The sequence below is a fragment of the Cynocephalus volans genome, chromosome 3 (genome assembly GCF_027409185.1).
Source record: "Cynocephalus volans isolate mCynVol1 chromosome 3, mCynVol1.pri, whole genome shotgun sequence".
Taxonomy (NCBI): Eukaryota; Metazoa; Chordata; class Mammalia; order Dermoptera; family Cynocephalidae; genus Cynocephalus; species Cynocephalus volans.
The window spans coordinates 52,862,221-52,884,803 of record NC_084462.1 but is presented as its reverse complement, the minus strand read 5'-3'; the positions used below and the strand labels follow the sequence as shown (position 1 = coordinate 52,884,803).

Sequence of the window (22,583 nt, the reverse complement as noted above, 5' to 3'; positions counted from 1 at the left end):
TTATGACTGGGGTATATATCAGGTCTCTTCAGTCTTTTCCTGGAGGTCACTTGGCCCACTCTTTGCTTTGATGTCTTCTTCTCATCCTTCAGGTTTCAGCTCAAATGTCACCTCTCCCTGACCATGCCATCATAGAGCAGTATCACTCTCTTTCCCTGCAGCATTCATCATAGTATATTACCATCCCGTTAATTACCTGTTGACTTGCTGGCCTTCCCCAATTGAACATAAGCTTCATGAGAGCAGGTCCCTTAACAACATTGGTCACTATGGTGTTCTTAGTGCCTAGAACAGCACCTGGCCCTAAGGGACATGCAGTAAATAGCTGCTGAATATTCACTGAAAGAATTTTTTTGGTTTTGTCGGGGCATGCTCACACAAGTGCTGGCTGATGCCTGCTTCTCCATCACTACCTATGGAATGTTGAATGGACTTAAAGTGAGATTAAAACATTGAAAGGAGGTTTCAAGATTGCGGCGGCTGCGGCTGGCGCAGAGTAGCTGAGGTGGAAAAGGTGGCCACTGGGCCTCAGCCAGTCGGGAAACTTGTGGACCTTCCTCTGGCCATCTCTTAAGGGAGGACTGCTGCTGCTGGCCGGTCATGGGGGCTCAACGCCACTTTGCCCCCGGCAGGAGAGGCTGCCTTATTTACAGGCAACAGCTTTGAAGTGTGGAGCAGGAAAAGAACTGATTCTTAACTGCAAAAGCAAGTCTTGAAACAGGGAACACGGCGCCAGGGCTGCTGTGGATGCAGCCAGGATCCCGGAGGCTGGGGCCGCACTGAAGGCGGCCAGCTGCCCTATTCAGGATTCGAGGTTTCAGGCCGGCATTAAAGAAGATTCCTGGGAGCGCTCGAGCGGCGCCGCGACTGAACAGCCCGAGGCGGCAGCGCCGAGAACACGGAAGGCAACAAACCAGAGACAGAGCGAGCGCCCGACCTGGCACAGCACTGTGAGTGATCCCTGGCACAGCTCTGTTCGGGGGGTGGATGCCCACGCGGCTCCCGCCTGCACCACCAGGCCACTCACTGCCCCGGTGCTGCCTCCATTTTCCCAGGTGCGGGCAGCTCCGCCCTGCTCGGCCATCACTGAGCCCATTTGCTTGGCCTGGCGCAGGGCTTTCCGGACCCTGCGGGCCGGCCTCCTCTCCCACTCCCTCCGCGGTTCTCTGGCGGGGCTGGGGGTGTGGGGCGTCCTGACCAGTGTTGGGAGGGCTAGGAAGTACGGGCGGGCCGACTGTCACTCCACCACACCCTGGACTCCGGCCCCGGTAAACTTCCTGTTACTGGGAGGCAGATACCATCTCTGCGACCACCAGTTTGGAAAAAAGCCTAACGAATTTCTGGTTGGGAATAGTGTGGTAGGAGAGTTCCCAGGTCCGCTTGAACCTGCTGGAGACCAGGCTGCAGGTGGGCGCTAGACTCGGTTTATACTGGGGGGATACAAAGGTGAACAAGACCCGAGAAAGATCTACATAGTGCTACAAAGGCACCCAGAGAGACCGGTCGTCTGTGCCCAGCAGAAACCTGGTAGACTTCCTGGGCGAGGCGGTGCCGAGCAGGGTCTTGAAGGCCCAGCTGATAGACGAGGGTTGCAGAAGACACGCCCCAGCCCAGCACAGTGCGCACAGAGTGGGGAGACCTGCGGCCAGGGAGGCGGAGACTCGACAGAAACCACACACCCGGTGGGGTCGCCACTGCACAATCTAACAGCCTGGGCCAGAGCACACGGAACAGGGAGAAGTCCTGCACAGGAAGTGAAAGCTCAACAGAGATCACACACCCTGTGGTACGTGATCCACCAGCCCAGCAGAGTCCAAGCTGACCAGAAAGGTGGCTCCCTGGAGAAGCCCAAGACCCGAGGCAACCACACACACAAGGCACTAGAGGCCAACTGAGCAGTCACGGAGGGAGCCATACGAAATTGGCAACCACAGCAACATCCTAGTTAGTCATTAGTCTCAAACCGGTGAACTGTGAAACCCCCGGCCACAATGAATAAACACCAAAAAAAAGATACCAGAAATACAAAAAATCAAGAAAGTACACCACCAAAAGTTAATAAATCTCAAACTATAGATCCTATAGAACAAGAAGCCCTTGAAATGACTGACAAGGAATTTCGAGTGATAATTCTAAGGAAACTGAATGAGATACAAGAAAACTCAGCTAGATATCATGATGAAATGAGGAAAAGTATACAGGATCTGAAAGAGGAAATGTACAAGGAAATCAATGTCCTGAAAAAAAATGTAGCAGAACTTGCTGAACTGAAGAAGTTATTCAGCGAAATAAAAAACACAACGGAGAGTTTAACCAGCAGGCTTGTCGAAGTTGAAGAGAGAACCTCTGAACTTGAAGATGGGCTGTTTGAAATAACACAAGCAGACAAAAAGAAAGAAAAAAGAATCAAGGACATTGAAGAAAATCTGAGAGAGATATCAGACAACCATAAGCGATCAAATATCCGAGTCATGGGTATTCCAGAAGGGGAGGAAAATGGAGATTCCATTGAAAACATATTCAACAAAATAGTGGCAGAAAACTTCCCAGGTATAGGAAAAATCACAGATCTTCAGATCCAGGAAGCTCAACGATCTCCAAACGTATTCAACCCAAAAAGACCTTCTCCAAGACATGTCATAGTCAAATTGGCAAAACTCAGAGATAAAGAGAGAATCTTAAAAGCTGCAAGAGAGAAGCGTCAAATCACCTATAAGGGAGCCCCAATCAGGTTAACATCAGACTTTTCATCACAAACCCTAAAAGCTAAAAAGGAATGGGATGATATTTTCAAAATACTAAAAATCAAAGATTGCCAGCCAAGAATACTCTACCCTGCAAGGCTATCCTTCCGAAATGAGGGGCAAATAGTATATTTCTCAGACAAACAAAAACTGCGGGAGTTCACTACCACAAGACCACCCTTACAAGAAATCCTCAAGGGAGTACTGGGTTTGGTTCCTGAAAAATAACTACCACTGCCATAAAAACCTAAGAAAAATCTAAACCCGCTAGTATAATAAAAATGGCATTCATGAAGAGAAAACAAGCTAAGAAAAACACTATCTACAACCTAAGGAACCAACAAACACAGAAAACAAACAGTAAATCAGAAAGCAAGGAACAAAAGACACCTAAGACAACCAAACAACCAATAAAATGCTAGGAATAAATCAACACCTTTCAATAACAACTCTTAATGTAAAAGGCTTAAATTCCCCAATTAAAAGACACAGACTGGCTGACTGGATCAAAAAGCAGGACCCAACTATATGCTGTCTACAAGAGACCCACCTCACCCATAAAGATTCACACAGACTAAGAGTGAAAGGATGGAAAAAGATTTACCATGCAAACAGAAAAGAAAAACGAGCTGGAGTAGCTATTCTTATATCTGACAAAATAGACTTTAAACTAAAAACCATAAAAAGAGACAATGAGGGACACTACTTAATGATAAAAGGTCTGATCCATCAAGAAGACATAACAATCATAAATATGTATGCACCCAATGTTGGAGCAGCCAGATTTATAAAACAAACTCTATTAGACCTAAAGAAGGAAATAGACACTAATACCATAATAGCAGGGGACCTGAACACCCCACTGTCAATATTAGACAGATCATCTAGGCAAAGAATCAGTAGAGAAACACAAGATCTAAACAAGACTCTAGACCAATTGGAATTGGCAGATATCTACAGAACATTCCACCCAACAACCTCAGAATATTCATTCTTCTCATCAGCACATGGATCATTCTCCAGGATAGATCACATATTAGGTCACAAATCAAGTCTCAATAAATTCAAAAAAATTGCAATTATCCCATGTATCTTCTCAGACCACAATGGATTAAACCTAGAAATTAATAACAAACGAAACTCTGGAAACTATACAAACACATGGAAATTAAACAGCATTCTACTTAATGACATATGGGTCCAAGAAGAAATCAAGCAGGAAATCAAAAAATTTATTGAAACTAATGAAAACAATGATACATCATACCAAAACCTGTGGGATACTGCAAAAGCAGTATTGAGGGGAAAATTTATTGCATTAAACACTCACTTCAGAAGAATGGAAAGATGGCAAGTGAACAACCTAACACTTCACCTTAAAGAACTAGAAAAACAAGAACAATCCAAACCTAAAGTTAGCAGACGGAAAGAAATCATTAAGATCAGAGCAGAACTGAATGAAATTGAAAACCAAAAAACAATTCAAAAGATCAATGAATCAAAAAGTTGGTTTTTTGAAAAGATAAATAACATTGACAAACCATTAGCATGGCTAACAAAAAAAAGAAGAGAGAAGACTCAAATAACAAAAATTAGAAATGAAAAAGGCGATATTACAACTGATTCATCTGAAATACAAGGAATTATTCGAGACTACTATAAACAACTATACGCCAACAAATTTGAAAATCTGGAGGAAATGGATAAATTTCTGGACACACACAAGCTCCCAAAACTGAACCGTGAAGACGTAGAAAATTTGAACAGACCAATAACAATAAAGGAGATTGAAGCTGTTATCAGAAGGCTCCCAACAAAGAAAAGCCCAGGACCAGATGGATTCACAGCAGAATTTTACCAAACATTCAAACAGGAATTGACACCGATTCTTTACAAACTATTCCAAAAGATTGAAACGGACGCAAATCTCCCAAACTCATTCTATGAAGCAAACATCATCCTGATACCAAAACCAGGTAAAGATATAACCAAAAAAGAAAACTACAGGCCGATATCCTTGATGAATATAGATGCAAAAATCCTCACTAAAATACTAGCAAACAGAATACAGCAACACATACGAAAAATTATTCATCACGATCAAGTGGGATTCATCCCAGGGATGCAAGGTTGGTTCAACATACGCAAATCAATAAATGTGATACACCATATTAATAAACTCAAACACAAGGACCATATGATCATCTCTATGGATGCTGAAAAAGCATTTGATAAAGTTCAGCACTCATTCATGACAAAGACCCTCTATAAGTTAGGTATAGAGGGAAAGTATCTCAACATAATTAAAGCCATATATGCCAAACCCACTGCCAATATCATCCTGAATGGGGAAAAGCTGAAAGCTTTTCCTTTAAGAACAGGCACTAGACAAGGATGCCCACTCTCACCACTCCTATTCAACATAGTGTTGGAAGTACTAGCCAGAGCAATCAGAGAAGAGAAGGAAATAAAGGGCATCCAGATTGGAAAGGATGAAGTCAAACTGTCCCTGTTTGCAGATGACATGATCCTATATATCGAACAGCCTAAAACCTCTACAAAAAAACTGTTGGAATTGATAAATGATTTCAGCACAGTAGCAGGATACAAAATCAACACACAAAAATCAGTAGCATTTCTTTTCTCCAATAGTGAACATGCAGAACGAGAAATCAAGAAAGCCTGCCCATTTACAATAGCCACCAAAAAAATAAAATACTTAGGAATTGAGTTAACCAAGGAGGTGAAAAATCTCTATAATGAGAACTACAAACCACTGCTGAGAGAAATTAGAGAGGATACAAGAAGATGGAAAGATATTCCATGCTCTTGGATTGGAAGAATCAACATAGTGAAAATGTCCATATTACCCAAAGTGATATACAAATTCAATGCAATCCCCATCAAAATTCCAAAGACATTTTTCTCAGAAATGGAAAAAACTATTCAGACATTTATATGGAACAATAAAAGACCACGAATAGCCAAAGCAATGCTCAGCAAAAAAAATAAAGCTGGAGGCATAACACTACCTGACTTTAAGCTATACTACAAAGCTATAATAACCAAAACAGTATGGTACTGGCATAAAAACAGACACACTGACCAATGGAATAGAATAGAGAATCCAGAAATCAACCCACACACTTACTGCCATCTGATCTTTGACAAAGGCACCAAGCCTATTCACTGGGGAAGGGACTGCCTCTTCAGCAAGTGGTGCTGGGATAACTGGATATCGATATGCAGGAGAATGAAACTAGATCCATACCTCTCACCGTATACTAAAATCAACTCAAAATGGATTAAGGATTTAAATATACACCCTGAGACAATAAAACTTCTTAAAGAAAACATAGGACAAACACTTCAGGAAATAGGACTGGGCAGAGACTTCATGAATACGACCCCAAAAGCACGGGCAACCAAAGGAAAAATAAACAAATGGGATTATATCAAACTAAAAAGCTTCTGCACAGCAAAAGAAACAATTAAAAGAGTTAAAAGACAACCAACAGAGTGGGAGAAAATATTTGCAAAATATACATCTGACAAAGGATTAATATCCAGAATATATAAGGAACTCAAACAACTGTACAAGAAGAAAACAAGCAACCCAATTAAAAAATGGGCAAAAGAGCTAAGTAGGCATTTCTCTAAGGAAGATATCCAAATGGCCAACAGACATATGAAAAAATGCTCAACATCACTCAGCATCCGGGAAATGCAAATCAAAACCACATTGAGATACCATCTAACCCCAGTTAGGATGGCTAAAATCCAAAAGACTATGAACGATAAATGCTGGCGAGGCTGCGGAGAAAAAGGAACTCTCATATATTGTTGGTGGGACTGCAAAATGGTGCAGCCTCTATGGAAAATGGTATGGAGGTTCCTTAAACAATTGCAAATAGATCTACCATACGACCCAGCCATCCCACTGTTGGGAATATACCCAGAGGAATGGAAATCATCAAGTCGAAGGTATACCTGTTCCCCAATGTTCATCGCAGCACTCTTTACAATAGCCAAGAGTTGGAACCAGCCCAAATGCCCATCATCAGATGAGTGGATACGGAAAATGTGGTACATCTACACAATGGAATACTACTCAGCTATAAAAACGAATGAAATACTGCCATTTGCAACAACATGGATGGACCTTGAGAGAATTATATTAAGTGAAACAAGTCAGGCACAGAAAGAGAAATACCACATGTTCTCACTTATTGGAGGGAGCTAAAAATTAATATATAAATTCACACACACACATACACACACACACACACAAACGGGGGGGGGGAAGAAGATATAACAACCACAATTATTTGAAGTTGATACAACAAGCAAACAGAAAGGACATTGTTGGGGGGTGGGGGGGACGGAGAAGGGAGGGAGGTTTTGGTGATGGGGAGCAATAATCAGCTACAATGTATATCGACATAATAAAATTTAAAAAAAAATAAAATAAAATAAAACAATTAAAAAAAAACATTGAAAGGAAAGAGTCGCCCAGAGATCCTGGGCCCTTGGCTACTGCTGCTAGAACTGGACATCCAAGGTCCACTTTTCAGAGGACCCAAGCTTCTCAGTTGTGACATATATAAGCCTCAGCACACAATTAGAGTTCAACTGTTATGACTAGTCTGCAATGACCTCATGAGTCCTAAGCCCTATGTTTTTAAATTATGCTCCAACAAGTTCTAAGATTTTACAAAGGTGTTCCAGAGTTCTCCATGGGGAAAGAGAAATGACTATGGAACATAAGTGGAAAAAACTCTATAACCCCATCTTCCCTTCAACTAGGGAAGCTCCACTTCTATGTGACTTATTGTAGTGGGTTGAATGGTTCTCCCCAAAAAACTCATGCCCACCCAGAACCTCAGAATATTGTCTTATTTTGAAATAGGGTCTTTGTAGGTTTGGTTAGTTAAGATGAGGTCATACAGATTAGAAGAGCCCTAAATCCAACAACTGATGTCCTTATGCAAAGAGGAGAGGACACACAGAGTGACACAGAGAATGCTACATGAAGATGGAAATAGAGATCAGAGCGATGCATCTACAAGCCAAGAAACACCAAGGATTGTTGGCAACCGCCAGAAGTTAGGAGAAAGGCATGGAGCAGATTCTCTCTCACAGCCTCCAGAAGAAATCAACCTTGCCAACATCTTGATTTTGGACTTCCGGCCCCCAGAACTATGAGACAACAAAGTTCTATTGTGTTAAGCCACCCAGTTTGTAGTAATTTGTTATGGCAGCTCTAGGAAACTAAAACACATGTAATGAATGGACTTTTCATGTCCATTTTACAGGTAATTTGTAAAAATATTGCATTTATTTTTTAAATGATTAAAAACTGCATTAGAGTATCTCTCATCTTTCCCCCATATGCCCCATGGCCAATGTATCCTGTGCCAGCTTTGGCCTGTGTCCTAAGCACCATATGCGGATTAGCTGATGTCTAGGTCAACAAAATTACCTCTCTTATGGGACTGGTCCTGCCATCACCACCAAGGTGTCCAGGACCTCCCTGTACTTCCTCATATGAGCTTCCCCAGTTGTTCTCATGATAACAACCCCAGAAGTGTCTTTCAGTCATCTGTGGGTGTTGGAGTGTGGGTACCTCTTAGGCCAACTTTGGCCAGCAGCCGAAAGAGAGGCAGGAGGATGTCATAGTCTGGAGAAGCTGTCCTCGCAGTGTCCACCAGGGTCTGCAGAAGGGCTTCACTGCCGCCCTTGCTGATCATGTAGTGAATCCTCCGGTCTGTGCCTGGGGGGAAACCAGAGGAATGATGAGCCACAAATAATAATCCTCATTTTCCTTGGAGCAGAAAGCAGACCTAACAGCTAGAGACAGAGAAAGTGTTGGTTCATCTAACCCCAGACACCAAAGTTATATATTTCTAGAAGCGACCTGTGTTAAAGTTGTTTTATCAGGTAAGGGTAGGGGGGTGTGAAATGGGGAAATCACAGAGTATTTCAGAACTGACGTGTATTCACCTGCAGCAGCTATAATAAATGGAACCTAGAATCTCCTTCCCTGAGAACCTATTAAACCTTCAGCTTATGTGTGTGTGTGTGTACATAGATATAAAAAGGCATACAGTCTTACGTACAATCACATACTTAATAGAAGAGGGAATATCACCATTCCTCTACTATAGGTTTGAATCATCTGTAACAGAGATTGGGATGATAGCTTATCTGGAGTGATTTTATTGATGATGTAATGATTTTCTGATGCTGGCCTTCAGTAACTTTGGGGAAGAAAATATAGAAACCACTAGAGTAATTCCTTGAGAAACAAGTGTCCAATCATCCTGTCTAGGGAATTCTGAATAGTCTGGGGCTAGAATGAAGTATTGGTCTTTATACCTAAGAATAGTTCTGGACAGGGACCTTGCCCACCTTGCAGTGCTACATTTCAGCTTGGTAAGGGCCCTAGGTGATTCTCTACGTGTTAGGCACGGTTGACCTAACCAAGGTGGCCAACAAGGTAGGACTTTATCAAAGAAGACCATCTTATTTTTTATCCAAATGAAATGTGTCCTCCTCCACAAAAGGAACAGTAATCCCTACCTGTATCTTCAGAGGGAGAACTCCAAGGTTTCATTCCAAAAGTTTCAGACACCTCTGGACAAACTGAAGACAGCACTATCCCAGAAGAGAAGTGGCTTCACCAACAGAGGGGAACTCACTCAAAAAATTGCAGGGGAGTCACCCTGCCAGTGGAAGGCAGCACAGCCTATGAAAATATCCCCATATGATAGGACTCTTCCTCCTGAAACTGTTACCTTGAGGCTTTATGGCTTTGGAATGTCATTCATTTTTGGTATTGCCTGCTTGATGTTTGTATTTATTTCTAATGTAATGTGGTGGTCAGCATACATAGAAATGAAAATTGAGTGATGTTGAATATTCAAGAACCTCATCAGGACCTTGAGCTAATTAGAGGCATGCTCCAGTTATCTCAGTTGATTCCACAGTAGTCAACTCTGTCATCTTGTCTCTGCAAACTTGATGCTTACTACACTTCCAAGTCCTGCTCCTGCCTCATATTCCAGCCTCTACTTGACATGTGTAAGAGTGCTGCCAATACCCGGCTCTCTAAATGGGCTACAGTGGAGGGGGCTCGAGAGAGAAGGGTAGTTCTCCCTGAGGAGAGCTCAGAGGTGGACACAGCCGACTGGAGGTACTGGACCTCATAGATGAGAAGCCATAGAATAACCACCCCAGAGTTTAATTTCCTCCTAAGTTTGGGTCACTATAGGGTGGGTGTTAAGACTGAAGAGCCCAAGCACAATCAGCCCAGTTTATTTTAGGTCTTATTAACTTCAAGGAAACAAAATGGCAGGTGTTTCTGTCTCTCATAGGAAACTAGAGCTAACCTCCAGGCCACACAGCCTCCTGGGAGAGACCACAGATGGCAGACTCCACGACTGCCATGTGAGGAGATGAGGATATAGCATACTCACCAACAGAAAGCATGTCTCCAAGGACCTGGAGGATGGTAAGGATGGACTCCCTGTCCAAGGAGCTCTGCAATGAGAACACAGGCAGCCATCTTTAAGAAGGAACATAAGAGGAAGGCTTGATTAGGGGTGCATGGAAATGACAGGGATGAGCTTCCTTTCATGGGAAAGACTTCCTGACACAAAAGGATAGACAAGAGGGCTCAATCAGCAAGGGCCCTAGGGCTGTGCGTCCATATTTAGTCTTTAGGACCCCTCTTTGGAGATCTGTCTTGCAGTAACTTCAGCAAGATGGACAGAAGAATAAGCATTGATAATTTACACAAAGAACAAGCAAGGGAAAGGCAGCTTTAGGGGCCAGGGTAACACAGATTATTTCAGTAGACTTGGATTATTTTTAAATGCAGGGCAGAGGAAAGAAACAGAAATCCACTAAAATGTTCTGATGAAAAGACTTCCCTGACTGACAAGCATGAATTTTTATTTTTCTCAAGAGAAACCCAGAGTGGTACTAAATCATATTATGGCAATGCTCTAGGGAATCCTTGCAATGCTTGACTCTCTACCCTTTGTTATAGAGAAGAGAAGCCTGAGTTCAGAGACAGGGAGGACTTGCTGAATCCCCTGAGGTAATCCATAGAGCAAAGCCAGAAGTATAACCCAGTCGAGGTTTCCAAAAATCAGGCCTGTGGTCTTTGCACTGTAAGATTTTTTTTTTTTTTTTGGTATATTATTTAAAGCAAAGCCTTAATCTTCCCATTAGTAAGTCTCATGCTCCTCTTCTTCTTCAAAGACCTCAGTAACTCCCCATACATAGAGGATAAAGTCATGGCTCATTAATAGGATTTCCAAAGCCCTTCTTGATCTTGTCCTGCTTATGTCTCCAGTTTCATTATTCATTACAACACCCCTACCCAGAATATGAGCTTCAGCAACATGAAATCACTTGTAGTTTCCTGCTCAAACCATGCTGTTTGTTGCCTCTGTAGCTTTGATCATACTATTCTCTCTTCCTGAAGCACTTTTCCTGATCTCTCAGCCTGTGTAATGCCAGCTCACCCTTCAAGAGACCCCTCCCCCCACCAACCCACAGTGGGGTATAGTGTCCCTTCTGTCTCCACATCACTCTAGGCTCAGCTCTGACAGCATACTTACTGCATGGTGTTGGCCCCAGAGTACAATCTTGCTTCCCACTCCACACCCACTAGATATTAAAATCTTTAAAGAAGGAACCAAGTTTCATGTGTATCTGTTTCCTGCACCTGACACAAAAGGTGTTCCAGAGAAGGTTTACAATAAATATTTGTTGAATGGAACCAAACTTAATCAAGAAGAACTCTAAGGGAGCCAGGAAGTCCAACACTACCTCCCAGGACAGAACAGGGTTTCTGCTTAAGACTCTCCAGGAAGTCATATTCCAAAACTTCAGCCCAAGCCACTTGCCTCAGCATAAAATTTAAGGGGGCATCCAAAAACTGCAGCCATCAAGATGAATAATATCTTAATGCTGTACTTTTATAAATCAAGATTAATGCAAAAAAAAAATCATGATGAACAAAATATCAAAATGTAACTCTGACTCCTATTCTGGGTGGGATGAGACCTCTGGAGATGCCTATACTCTTGATATCTACACTTACCCAGAAAATAGACTTGGATTTATTATGACATTTTCTCTACCAGGAGCTTGGGCCTAACAAGGGCAATCTCAGCATATGCTTTGGAAATGCCTCTCATCACAGCTGCCTGAATGTTAACAGGAGGTGCCGTTCTGCAAATCCCCAAGTCCACGCCATATACACATGCACACGATGTAGGTGCCTCCCAGGCCTTTGGTGCCTCCTAGTCTACCAAAAGCTGAAAATAGGAACCAAAGAGCAGCCCAGCAACTGATTCATCATTCTGGGGAGTTTACAGGACACCGGCCCTTTGAAAGTGAACCCAAAGATGACTCACAGAAGAAAACAAAGTCCCTGGAATGGTTTCCCTAATCAACACTGGCATTTCTGGATCAACCTCCAGCACGTCCCAACTTTCTGTGAAGGAGGAGAGGAAAAAATGCCTTTCGCAAGATGTGCAAATGTTGTGTAACTTTTTAAATGCTGGAATCATTAGTTAATTGTGAACAATGATCAAGGAACATGAAAATGAGAGGAAATGGAGAGATGAGGAAAAGAGGAAAGAGACAAGGGAAAGAGAAAAACTAATAAGGTGGAAACCGATTGAAGGGGAATAAAAGATCCAGATTTAATTTTCTTTCATTCAATTATTCATGTATTCATCCCACAAACATTCATTGGAAATCATCTATGTTTCAGTCACTGCGTTAGGCAGTGAGGATACAAATTGATCAAAACACAATCTGCCTCCTGGGGCTCCAGGCCTGGCTGGGGTGAGCCGCTGGCAGACATGTAAGACTGGGATGGTAAGGGCTGTAACAGAGGTAAACATCAATGCTGGGAGAATCCAGGGATTAACCCCACCATGTGCATGAGTGACAGATCTGAGAAACCAAGCAGAAAAGGGGGGAAAGGTGCCAGCCATTGCTGTAGCCGTGTGCTCAGAGGAAAGCAAGACAGAGTATAGTGATGTTGGGGAATGGATCTGCACCCAGTATGATCAGATTGAATGAGGCAGGTGGTGGAAGAGATTGTGAGTTCCTGGTGGGCAAGAACCAGGTCTTATACATCTGTATTCCCATCTCCTAAAATATAATAGATAATCCACATATTTTACTGAATTAATTTCTCAAGCTAAGGAATTGCCTGCCTTACTACAATGCCCACTAAGACTCTCTGAGAACAGCATTGTCTTACACGCTTCTGCTGTGCCTGCCAGCCGGGATGTTGGACTGGGCATACGGTGTTTTAGTCCATTTTGTGTTGCTATAACAGAAGTACCTGAGACTGGGTAATTTATAAAGAAGAGAGGTTTATTTGGCTTACGATTCTGGGACAGCTGCATCTGACATGGGCTTCCAGCTGCTTCTACTCATGGCAGAAAGCAGCAGGCAGCCAGCAGGTACAAGCAGACCACATGGCGAGAGGAAGCAAGAGGTGCCAGGGTCCTATAAGCAATAAGCTCTCGCGGGAACTAATAGAGTGAGAACTCACTCATCAATCCCCCCTGCACCAGGGAGAGCATTAATCCATTCATGAGGGATCCTCCCCCATGACTCAATCAGTTTCCAACACTGCCACATTGGAGATCAAATTTCCACATGAGTTTTGGAGGGGACAACACATCCAAACTCCATCACATGGCATGCATTAAATCACCATCCCTAAAGTGGTTTGGCCTGTGGCTGTAGGCTGCTCACACATCACCCACTCCTCTGTAGTGGCCTCCAAGAAAACCACATTTGTTTCAAATAAGGGGCAGTCATGTGCTGATAGAGGATGTGGGTCCCTCTCCCCTATCCAGGCAATGGGCCATAGGCCATCTCCTCTAAGCCTTTCTCTCTTTAATGTGATTGGTTTAGAGGTGGTTATGAGCCCAGATCTGGAAAAGAAAACTTGAGTGGAAGTCTGCTGGTAAGATTTTTCTCCAGGATTTAAAATAAAAATAAGAACAAAAACAAAACCTTCCTGTTTTTGTACATTGTTGTTTGAAAACATGATCATGGGTCTGAGTTGACATTGTTAAGCCACCAAATCAACACTATGGAACCACCTACCTGCAGACTTTCAGAGAAGTGAAATAGTTCATATTCTCACTTATAAAAGCCACTTTTAGATGGGTAGTTTGTTACTGAATTCAGATGTGACAGAAAAAAAGAAGAAAACTTTACACCTCCACATTCCCTCTTCCCAAGCACTATGGTTTTAGTAAATAGGAAAGAAGTTAATGTCCCAAACAAACCACAGGGCCAGCCCACCAAGAGAATCCTGCCATCCCACAGAAACTGAGACAGTGTCATTGCTCATAATGTCCTCACTCAGATCTGAGCCAGAATGGATCACACAATATCGTTTTTTCTTTAAGTGAAAATTATGGCTGTCAGTGGAGAGGAAAAAAAAATGCCCAACAAAATCTCAACTGGCATTAATTTATGAACTGCTGTATTTACCAATAAATATTTTACACTATTTAGAAAAATAACACAAAGCCGTTATCTCACCCACAGTAATAATGAATGAGCAATTATAGAAAGCAAAATGCAGTGTGCCTCGACTTTCCTTTAATGATCCTTTTAAATGAATCATTGAGTAATCCCCTGTTGTTTAAGACTTTCCTATAAAAAATGGATCTGCCAAGCTCTCAGGGAGAGGCAGGCAGCTGGAAGAACAAGCAGTGTCTTTCAGTCTAGAGGGTTTTGAAGTGCAATTTTCTCACATACTGTTTTGAATTTGTCAAATTTTGTGCTTTGAAATCTTCTGTGTCTTGCTATTGCCTTCCTCCTCCTTATTCCTCTTTGTGGTATGAAGATAACACCCTTCACATTGCTCTGCCTTAGGAGGCTCAGCTCTAACCACTCCCCCAGCCCAGCAGAGAATGCACCGACTGCACAGGAGCAGTTACTATGCCCAAGAGTGTCACAGGCACCTATGCTTTCCAGGCTTTGCTCACATCTGTGCCACTGCTTGAGTACCACTTCTCCCTCTTCGTAGCATACTTCAGTGCCCAGCTCCAGTCCCCTGCCTAGTTTTCCCAGCTCACCTGCCTTCCTATTACCCACAGTTGCCACATAATGTCTGTACCCATTGGTCACTGCACAACTACAGCGGGCGCTGCTCACAAAGACTCGACACATCTGGTACTCCCTCAAATAGTGCAATGCGGTGGCTTCGCCTCTCCGAGAACAGAATTATTTCCTCTACATTTGTTTTCTGACAACACTTTATACATATTTTTTATTAGAATTCTTACTAGACCCTAGTTACTTTCTTACTTCCCTGTTCTGGTCATCTGTTATAAGGTAACAAACTACCCCAAAACTTAATGGCTTAAAGCATCAGCCTTTTTATTGCATCTCTTGATTTTATGGTAGGGAATTTGGGCAGGGCTTGGCTAGGAGATTCTTCTGCTTTCCATGCTGTCAACTGACGTCTCTGTGTGGCACTTGGCTGGCAGATGCACTGGTCTGAAGAGTCTATGGTGGTTTCACTCACATGTCTGACACCTTGGCAGAGATGGCTGGAGGACTGAGCTCACTTCGGACTGTTGACCACAATGCCTACATACGGCCTTTCCAGCATGACAGTCATAAGATACTTGGACTTCTCACATGGCAGCTGGCCTCCCGCAGACCAAGCATTCCAAGAGAACTGGGCAGAAGTTGTGAGGCTTCTTCTGACTTAGCTTCAGAAGGCCAAATGTCACTTCTGCTGCATTCCATTGGTCAATCAAATAACCAATGCTAGCCCAGATTCAAATGGAGGGGATTTAAACTCTGCCTCTCATTTTGAGAAGTAGAAAAGAACTTGTGAACATTTTTAATCTTCCACACTCCCTTTAGACCATGAGATCCTCTAGACCAAGAATTCTGGCTCATTCCTCTTGGTATCCCCAGATCCTAGCATGGGGCCTTGCACAGAGTAGACATTAAGAAAAACCATGGAATGAGATGATATGTGATGGGATGGGATGAGTTGGAAACCGAATATGCAGTCACCAGAGCCTTGCTGTCCTGTTGTCCTCAATGCCAGGATTTACCTTAAAGCATGTCCCAGTGAGAACACTGTTATGGAAGCTTACAGGGTGCACAGCTTGATTTTTCTGTCGATCTAGCAACTGAGCAAGCAAATATAGAATGCTTACTATGTGCCAGCCACTGTATTGATGAATAGGGACCATCAATATCATTGCAGTTTAAACTGGAGGGAAAAGAAGCATCTCGTGCCCTTCCCCTCAATTTTCTCCACAAGGCCAGCCCCCAATTTTACCCAATTTTACTGGACTGGGAAAAAATAGCCCATCCTCATTTCACTTTGAGATGCACCCCTAATACCACAGAAATTGAGTCCTTATACCCCTCCTCTTGTCCCCCAAGACTCAAAGAACAAGCCCATGAAATTCTAACTCTTGGTCTCTAAAGAATAAGACAGAATCCCTTCCAAACTCACAAGCCAAGAACACAGGACACAGCTCATAGCCCAAGGAAACCATATTGCCAAAAATAAATTTGTTCTTCCAGTCATGCATTTGAACACTCACTAGAGATGGTCCATTGGTTAAATAAAAGACATTATTAAATTTGGAGTTAGTAATAAATGACTGAAGGGAGCACTAGTCACAAGCTCCAATTACTGAAAGTGATTACAATACCAAAAATAGTGGCCAGCCACTCTCTGTCTTCACACAAGAGGAAACAGGCAGACACTGAATCGTTAGAAATGTAGTTTCAGTAGATGGAAAAATTTCCTGTCAAAGTTGAAATGGGTTGATAAGAGAGAAGGGTTTAAAGAGGATGGACTGAAATATCTATGAATGAAATGAAATGACATCTGTTTCAACATGACGGGGGTTGGGATGGAAATAGTGGGGGCATATAAAAAAGAAGCTTGCCACAATATAGAAGCTGCATGATGGGTAATGTGGTTTTATAATGAAATGTTAAAAAATAAAATATGAAATAAAATAAAGTGAAGTGAAGTAGGTCAGGTACAAAAAGACAAAAACTGAATGATATCACTAAAACAATGATATCTTAAAACAAAAGTGGTCCTCATAAAAGTAGAGAGTAGAATAATGGTTAACCAAGGCTGAGACGGGAAGGAAGGCGGTGGGGAGGAGAAGTGGTGGACTAACAGGTACAAAACTATGCTGTCTACCCCAAGTGAATCATTGTGCAGTATATGCATGTACTGAAACAACATAGTATACCCCACAAATATGTACAAGTAAGTGTTAAAATATTTTGAATAAATAAATAGCCTCTTTTACCAAAAAAATAATAATAACAATAATAAAAGATATAAAATGTTTTCCAGCTGGAGTACCTTAGATGGAACCTTGAAAATGAAGTCATCTGGGTCTTTCTCCATAGTTCCTTGGCCCCAGTATTTGACAAATAGTCCAATCATATCTTGTGTCTCATATAATTAATTGTTAAGGATATCAATGGTCCTTCTCCTAAGTAAAAAGGGTGTTCATGGTCCAGCATGGGGTAAAGATGGAATGTGTCCATTTTTCATTTATTTGGCAGATCTTTGTTGAGCACTCACTATGTACAAGGCACTGTGAAAGGTGCTGGGAATACCATGTGTGGCATAAATATCCATGATCCCTGTTCTCATGGAGCGTCTCAGTTAGTTGCAGAGGCATGTATTATTCAAAGAGTCACCCAAACCAATGTAAAATTGCAACTGGGGATAAGTGCCCAGGTCTATTGTGCTGTGCAAGCATAAAATAGAGTTATCTGACACAAATCAGAAAACGATTCCCTTAAGAAGCAACATTTAAGCTGACAGCTGATGGATAAGCAAGAGTTAACTAGAAGATGGGAAGGAAGAATGCTCAGGGCAAACAGGGTACAAGGGAGGGTGGTGTGCAGAGTCCTGCGGCTGATGGAAGCTTGGCAAAGTTGAGAGCCTAGAGAAGGCCAGTGAGGCTCAAGCAGGGAAAAAGGGAGAGGAAGAATGAGGAGATAGTTAAAAGGGTGTACTTTAAATTCAGATAGACTTCAGGCTAGTTTTCATAACCTCTGTAAGACTCAATTTCGTTACTGATATTATTGAATTCAGGGGTACAGTTGGGTTAGAAATACCATAAAGATGTAAAAATGCTTAGCTCACTTCCCAGGTCACAATAAATGCTCAGTAAAATATTGATAAATAAATAGGCTCCAGACAAAAGGAGAATCATTTAAACACAGGGATGAAGATCCTTTGAGATACACTTTCCTGGATCAATTTTCCACCCAGGTCACGATGTTTCTAGTTTAGCAGAATACACTTAAGGAGTCGGGGGGAATATAACATAAGAAGACTGAGAGGCTGCATCCACTGGGCAGAAACAATTTGGAATCCTGTGCTTTGTCAACATCACCCATCAGCAACATCACTTGTTGCCCCTCAATAAATGGTAAAGTCTCCTGTCATAATAATAATGACAGTAATCAACAGCATCACATCCCTGAAAGGTTCTCTGATTTCTTTTAAATGATGCTCAATGGAACGCAGGCCCCATCTCTATTTCTAGGAAGGCTTGTGACGTCTCTCAAGGCACAGTTGACAAATTACAGCACAAAACTTGCAGGTTAGAATTAAGGATTACTGAAAAGAAGTACCAATTTTCAGCTTTTCTGAATGGATTCTAAACACAGCAAGTAAATAACACCTCCAGGTGCCCACCACCCAAGGCTCAGCACCAATGTCGGAGGCAGTGAGTTGCTTACTTCTTGCTTCACCTCAGCAGCTGCCACTCATTGCCTTGATCCTCTGAATCCACCACTTCCAAAACACACCTGAGCAGTTAAAAGTATCCAGGACCGGAAGGCTTAGCCCTTCCTCTGTGAGGCACTGAGCCAACTAATTCTCAGATTTAGTTCTTCCCAAAAATGCTAAGATGCCCTTTTCCAAGTCCTGCACAGTTAATTCATAGCAAGCTGTTCTAAAGCAGAATTAGGAAGCAGGAAAAGTCTGGTCCTGGTGCCCCGTGTCTCCTATTTCAGGGACTCCCACCAAGCTCATGGGTACTCTACCACTTGAGTACTCTCTAAACTAGTAGGTAATGGTCTACCCTCACCCAATCTGTAAAGCTGTTTTTCAGAGATGTTTTGTACTATTTGAGGGTTAAGAAATAGACATCAAGATATGAATTGGCGTCCCATATAGCCAACAATATTATGATTATTACCACTGAGTGTCTACTTTATTTCAGACGTCATTTACTGCTTATCCTCAAGATAAAAGCCTCATCTTGTAATTTAGGTGCCACTGAGGCCAAGAGAAGTTGAATAATTTACTCAAAAGCAACAGTAACCTTTCTTCATATTTTCTGAAGTGAGTTTTAAAACCTAGCAAGTTTTAAGAAAATCAGGACGTTCTAAAGTAACGAAATTAATATTTCTTTAGTGAAAACACTTTGGTTCTAGAATACAAACTGTGACTTTTTTTGATTAGGGTTTGTTTTTTTATTACTAAAACATAATTGATTATACATATTTGTGGGGTACAGAGTTGAATATTAATGCCTCTGTTCAATATGTGGTGATCAAGTCAGGATAATTAGTATATTCATCATTACAAACTGTAATCATTCTTTGTGACCCTTCACCAATTTCTTGCTGTCCCCCTTCTCTCTCTCCCTTTCCCACCTCCAATAACCACAGTTCTGTTCTCTCCTTTTGAAAGTTCGAAGTATTGTTGTGATTGTTCTTTCTTTTTTACTTACTTATTTATTTATTTATTAGGTCCCCCTTATGAGTAAGGACATGGGACATTTCTCTTTCTGTGCCTGGCTCATTTCACTTAACATAATTTTCTCCAAATTCATCCAAGCTGCAGCAAATGACAGAATTTCCTTCTTTTTGATGGCTGAGTAGTATTCTATTGAGTATATATACCACATTTTCCTTGTCCAGTCATCCGCTGATGGACACTTAGGTTGGCTCCACCTCTTGGCTACTGTAAATAGAGCTGCAATAAACGTGGGAGTGCGGGTGTCCCTTCAACATGATGATTTCCATTCCTTTGGGTGTATAGCCAGTATTAGGATTGCTCTATCATATAACAGTTCTATCTGTAGTTGTCTGAGAAACCTCCACTGTTTTCCATAATAGCTACGCTAATTTACAGTCCCACCAACAGTATAGAAGAGTTTTCCTTTCTCCACATCCTCACCAGTATTTGTTATTCTGTCTTTTTTATAACAGTCAGTCTAACTAGGTGAGACGATATCTCAATGTGGTTTTAACTTGCATTTCCCTGATGCTTAGTGATGTTGAGCATTTTTTCATGTATCTGTTGGAAGACATTTGCATGTCTTCCTTTGAAAAATGTCTATTCAGCTCCTTTGCCCATTTTTTAATCAGGTTACTTGTTTTCCTACTGTCAAGCTGTTTGAGTTCCTTGTGTATTCTTGATATTAATCCCTTGTCAGATGCATATTTTGCAAATATTTTCCCCTATTCAGTAGATTGTCTTTTCACTCTATTGATTATTTCCTTTGCTGTGCAGAAGCTTTTTAGTTTAATGTAATCCCATTTGGTTATTTTTTCTTTTGTTGCCTATGCTTTTGAAGTCTTATTCATAAAGTCTTCACCCATTCCTATATCCTGAAGTGTTTCCCTTATGTTTTCTTTTAGGAGTTTTATAATTTCAAGTCTTGTATTTAAACCTTTAATCCATTTTGAGTTGATTTTGGTATATGGCAAGAGGTACAGTTGTAATTTTATTCTTCTACATACGGATAACCAGTTTTTCCAGCAGACTGTCCGTTCCCCAATGTATGTTCTTGGTGCCTTTGTCAAAGATCAGTTGGCTGTAAGTACGTGGATTGATTTCTGCATTCTATATTGTGTTCCATTGGTTTGTGTGTCTGTATTTATGCCAGTACCATGTTGTTTTGGTTACTACAGCTTTGCAGAATAATTTGAAGTCAGGTAGTGTAATGCCTTCAGCTTTTTTTTTTTTTTTTTTTTTTTTTTTTGCTCAGGATTGCTTTGGCTATTTGGGGTCTTTTATTGTTCCATATGAATGTTAGGATTGTTTTTTCTATTCCTGTGAAGAATGTCATTGGTATTTTGATGGGGATTGCATTGAATCTGTAGATTACTTCAGGTAGTATGGACATTTTCACCAATGTTAATTCTTCCAATCCATGAGGATGAAATGGCCTTCCATCTTTCTGTGTCCTCTTTAATTTCTTTCAGCAATGATTTATAGAGCCCATTGTAGAGCTCTTTCACCTCCTTGGTTATATTTATTCCTAGGCAGTCTATTTTTTTTGTGACTATTATAAATGGGTTTACTTTCCTGATTTGTTTTTCTGCTAGTTCATTATTGGAGTATAAAAATGCTACTGATTTTCATATGTTGATTTTATATCCTGCAACTTTACTGAATTCGTTTATAAGCTCTAGGAGTTTTTTGGTAGAGTCTTTAGATTTTTCTGTGTATAGGATCATGTCATCTGCAAACAAGGACAATTTGACTTTACCTTTTCCAGTTTAGATGCCCTTTATTTCTTTCTCTTCCCTGGTTGCTCTGGCTAGTACTTCTGAACTATGTTAAGTAAGAGTGGTGAGAGTGTGCATCCTTGTCTTGTTCCTGTTCTTAAAGGAAAAGTTTTCAGCTTTTCCCCATTGAGGAGGATATTGGTGGTGGGTTTTTCATATATGATTTTATTGTTGAGATATTTTCCCTCTCTACCTAATTTGTTGAAAGTCTTTATCATGAATGATGTTGAATTTTGTCAAATACTTTTTCTGCATCTATTGACATAATCATATGGTTTTTATCTTTGATTTTGTTGATGTGATGTATCACATGTATTGATTTGTGTATGATGAACCATCCTTGCATCTCTGGGATGAATCCTGGTTGGTCATAATGTATAACCTTTTTGAAGTGCTGCTTTATTCTGTTTGCTAATATTTTGTTGAGGATTTTTGCCTCTATATTCATCAAGGATATTGCCCTGTAGTTTTCACAAACTGTGACTGTTTTAAAACATATCCAAAAATACCTTGTCACACCTGCCACCAAGAGGTGGGATTTATGCCCCTACCTTTGAATCTTGGCCAATCTTAGTAACTCTCTTATTACCAAATAGAATGTAACACAGGTAACACTGCTTATCTTTTAGGCTAGGTCATCAAAAGCAATGCAATCTGAGGGTACAGATGGAGGAAAAAGAAACAGGCATCAGGTCACTAGGATGCCAGCATTTGAAGCCCTGAGGCAACCATGCTGTAAGAAAGCTCAGGCCATATGGAAAGACCCATGTAGTGCTTCAGTAGACAGCCAGTTAAGCTCTCGGCTGAACTGGGAACAGTTGGCATTGAGTATCAACCAGAGAGTAAGCAATCTTGAATGTCTGAACCAGTTGAGACTTCAGATAACTGCAGCCCCAGCCATCTTCTGACTACAACCATGCAAGAGACACCAGGCAAGAACTTCCCTGCTGAGTCCTTCCCAAATGCCTGCCCCACCAAGTTGGTGAAAAAAATAAGATAAAACAGTTGTTTTAAGCAACTGAGGATGGGATAATTTCTTACACAGCAATAGTAACTAGAATAAAAACCATCTCAACAGCAGATCAATAAAAATCATTAAAATTTTGATTTCTAAAAACTGAATTTGAAATGCATGACAGTAAAAAAAAATCTATGATCTGTACCATTTTAATTGCAATATCTCACAAAGATTTTACAATTTCTCATTTGTGCAGTTATTAATTTTTACAAAAGACAACATAA

At 41.3% G+C, this 22,583-nt stretch overlaps 1 protein-coding gene across 5 annotated transcripts in view; it reads right to left on the bottom strand.

Annotated features, from left to right (window-relative positions):
- The window catches only part of AGBL1 (AGBL carboxypeptidase 1), an 866,292-nt gene that overhangs the window by 804,007 nt on the left and 39,702 nt on the right, over positions 1-22,583 (bottom strand). For 4 of the 5 annotated variants that reach the window (XM_063089333.1, XM_063089334.1, XM_063089330.1 and 1 more), the window contains exons 2-3: positions 10,223-10,286; positions 8,371-8,517 (exon numbers count right to left, since the gene is read on the bottom strand). In XM_063089333.1, coding sequence (XP_062945403.1) covers positions 8,371-8,517; positions 10,223-10,286 — 211 coding nt within the window. The remainder of the gene's footprint in view (positions 1-8,370; positions 8,518-10,222; positions 10,287-22,583) is intronic. The other variant, XM_063089332.1, reaches the window with a different exon arrangement.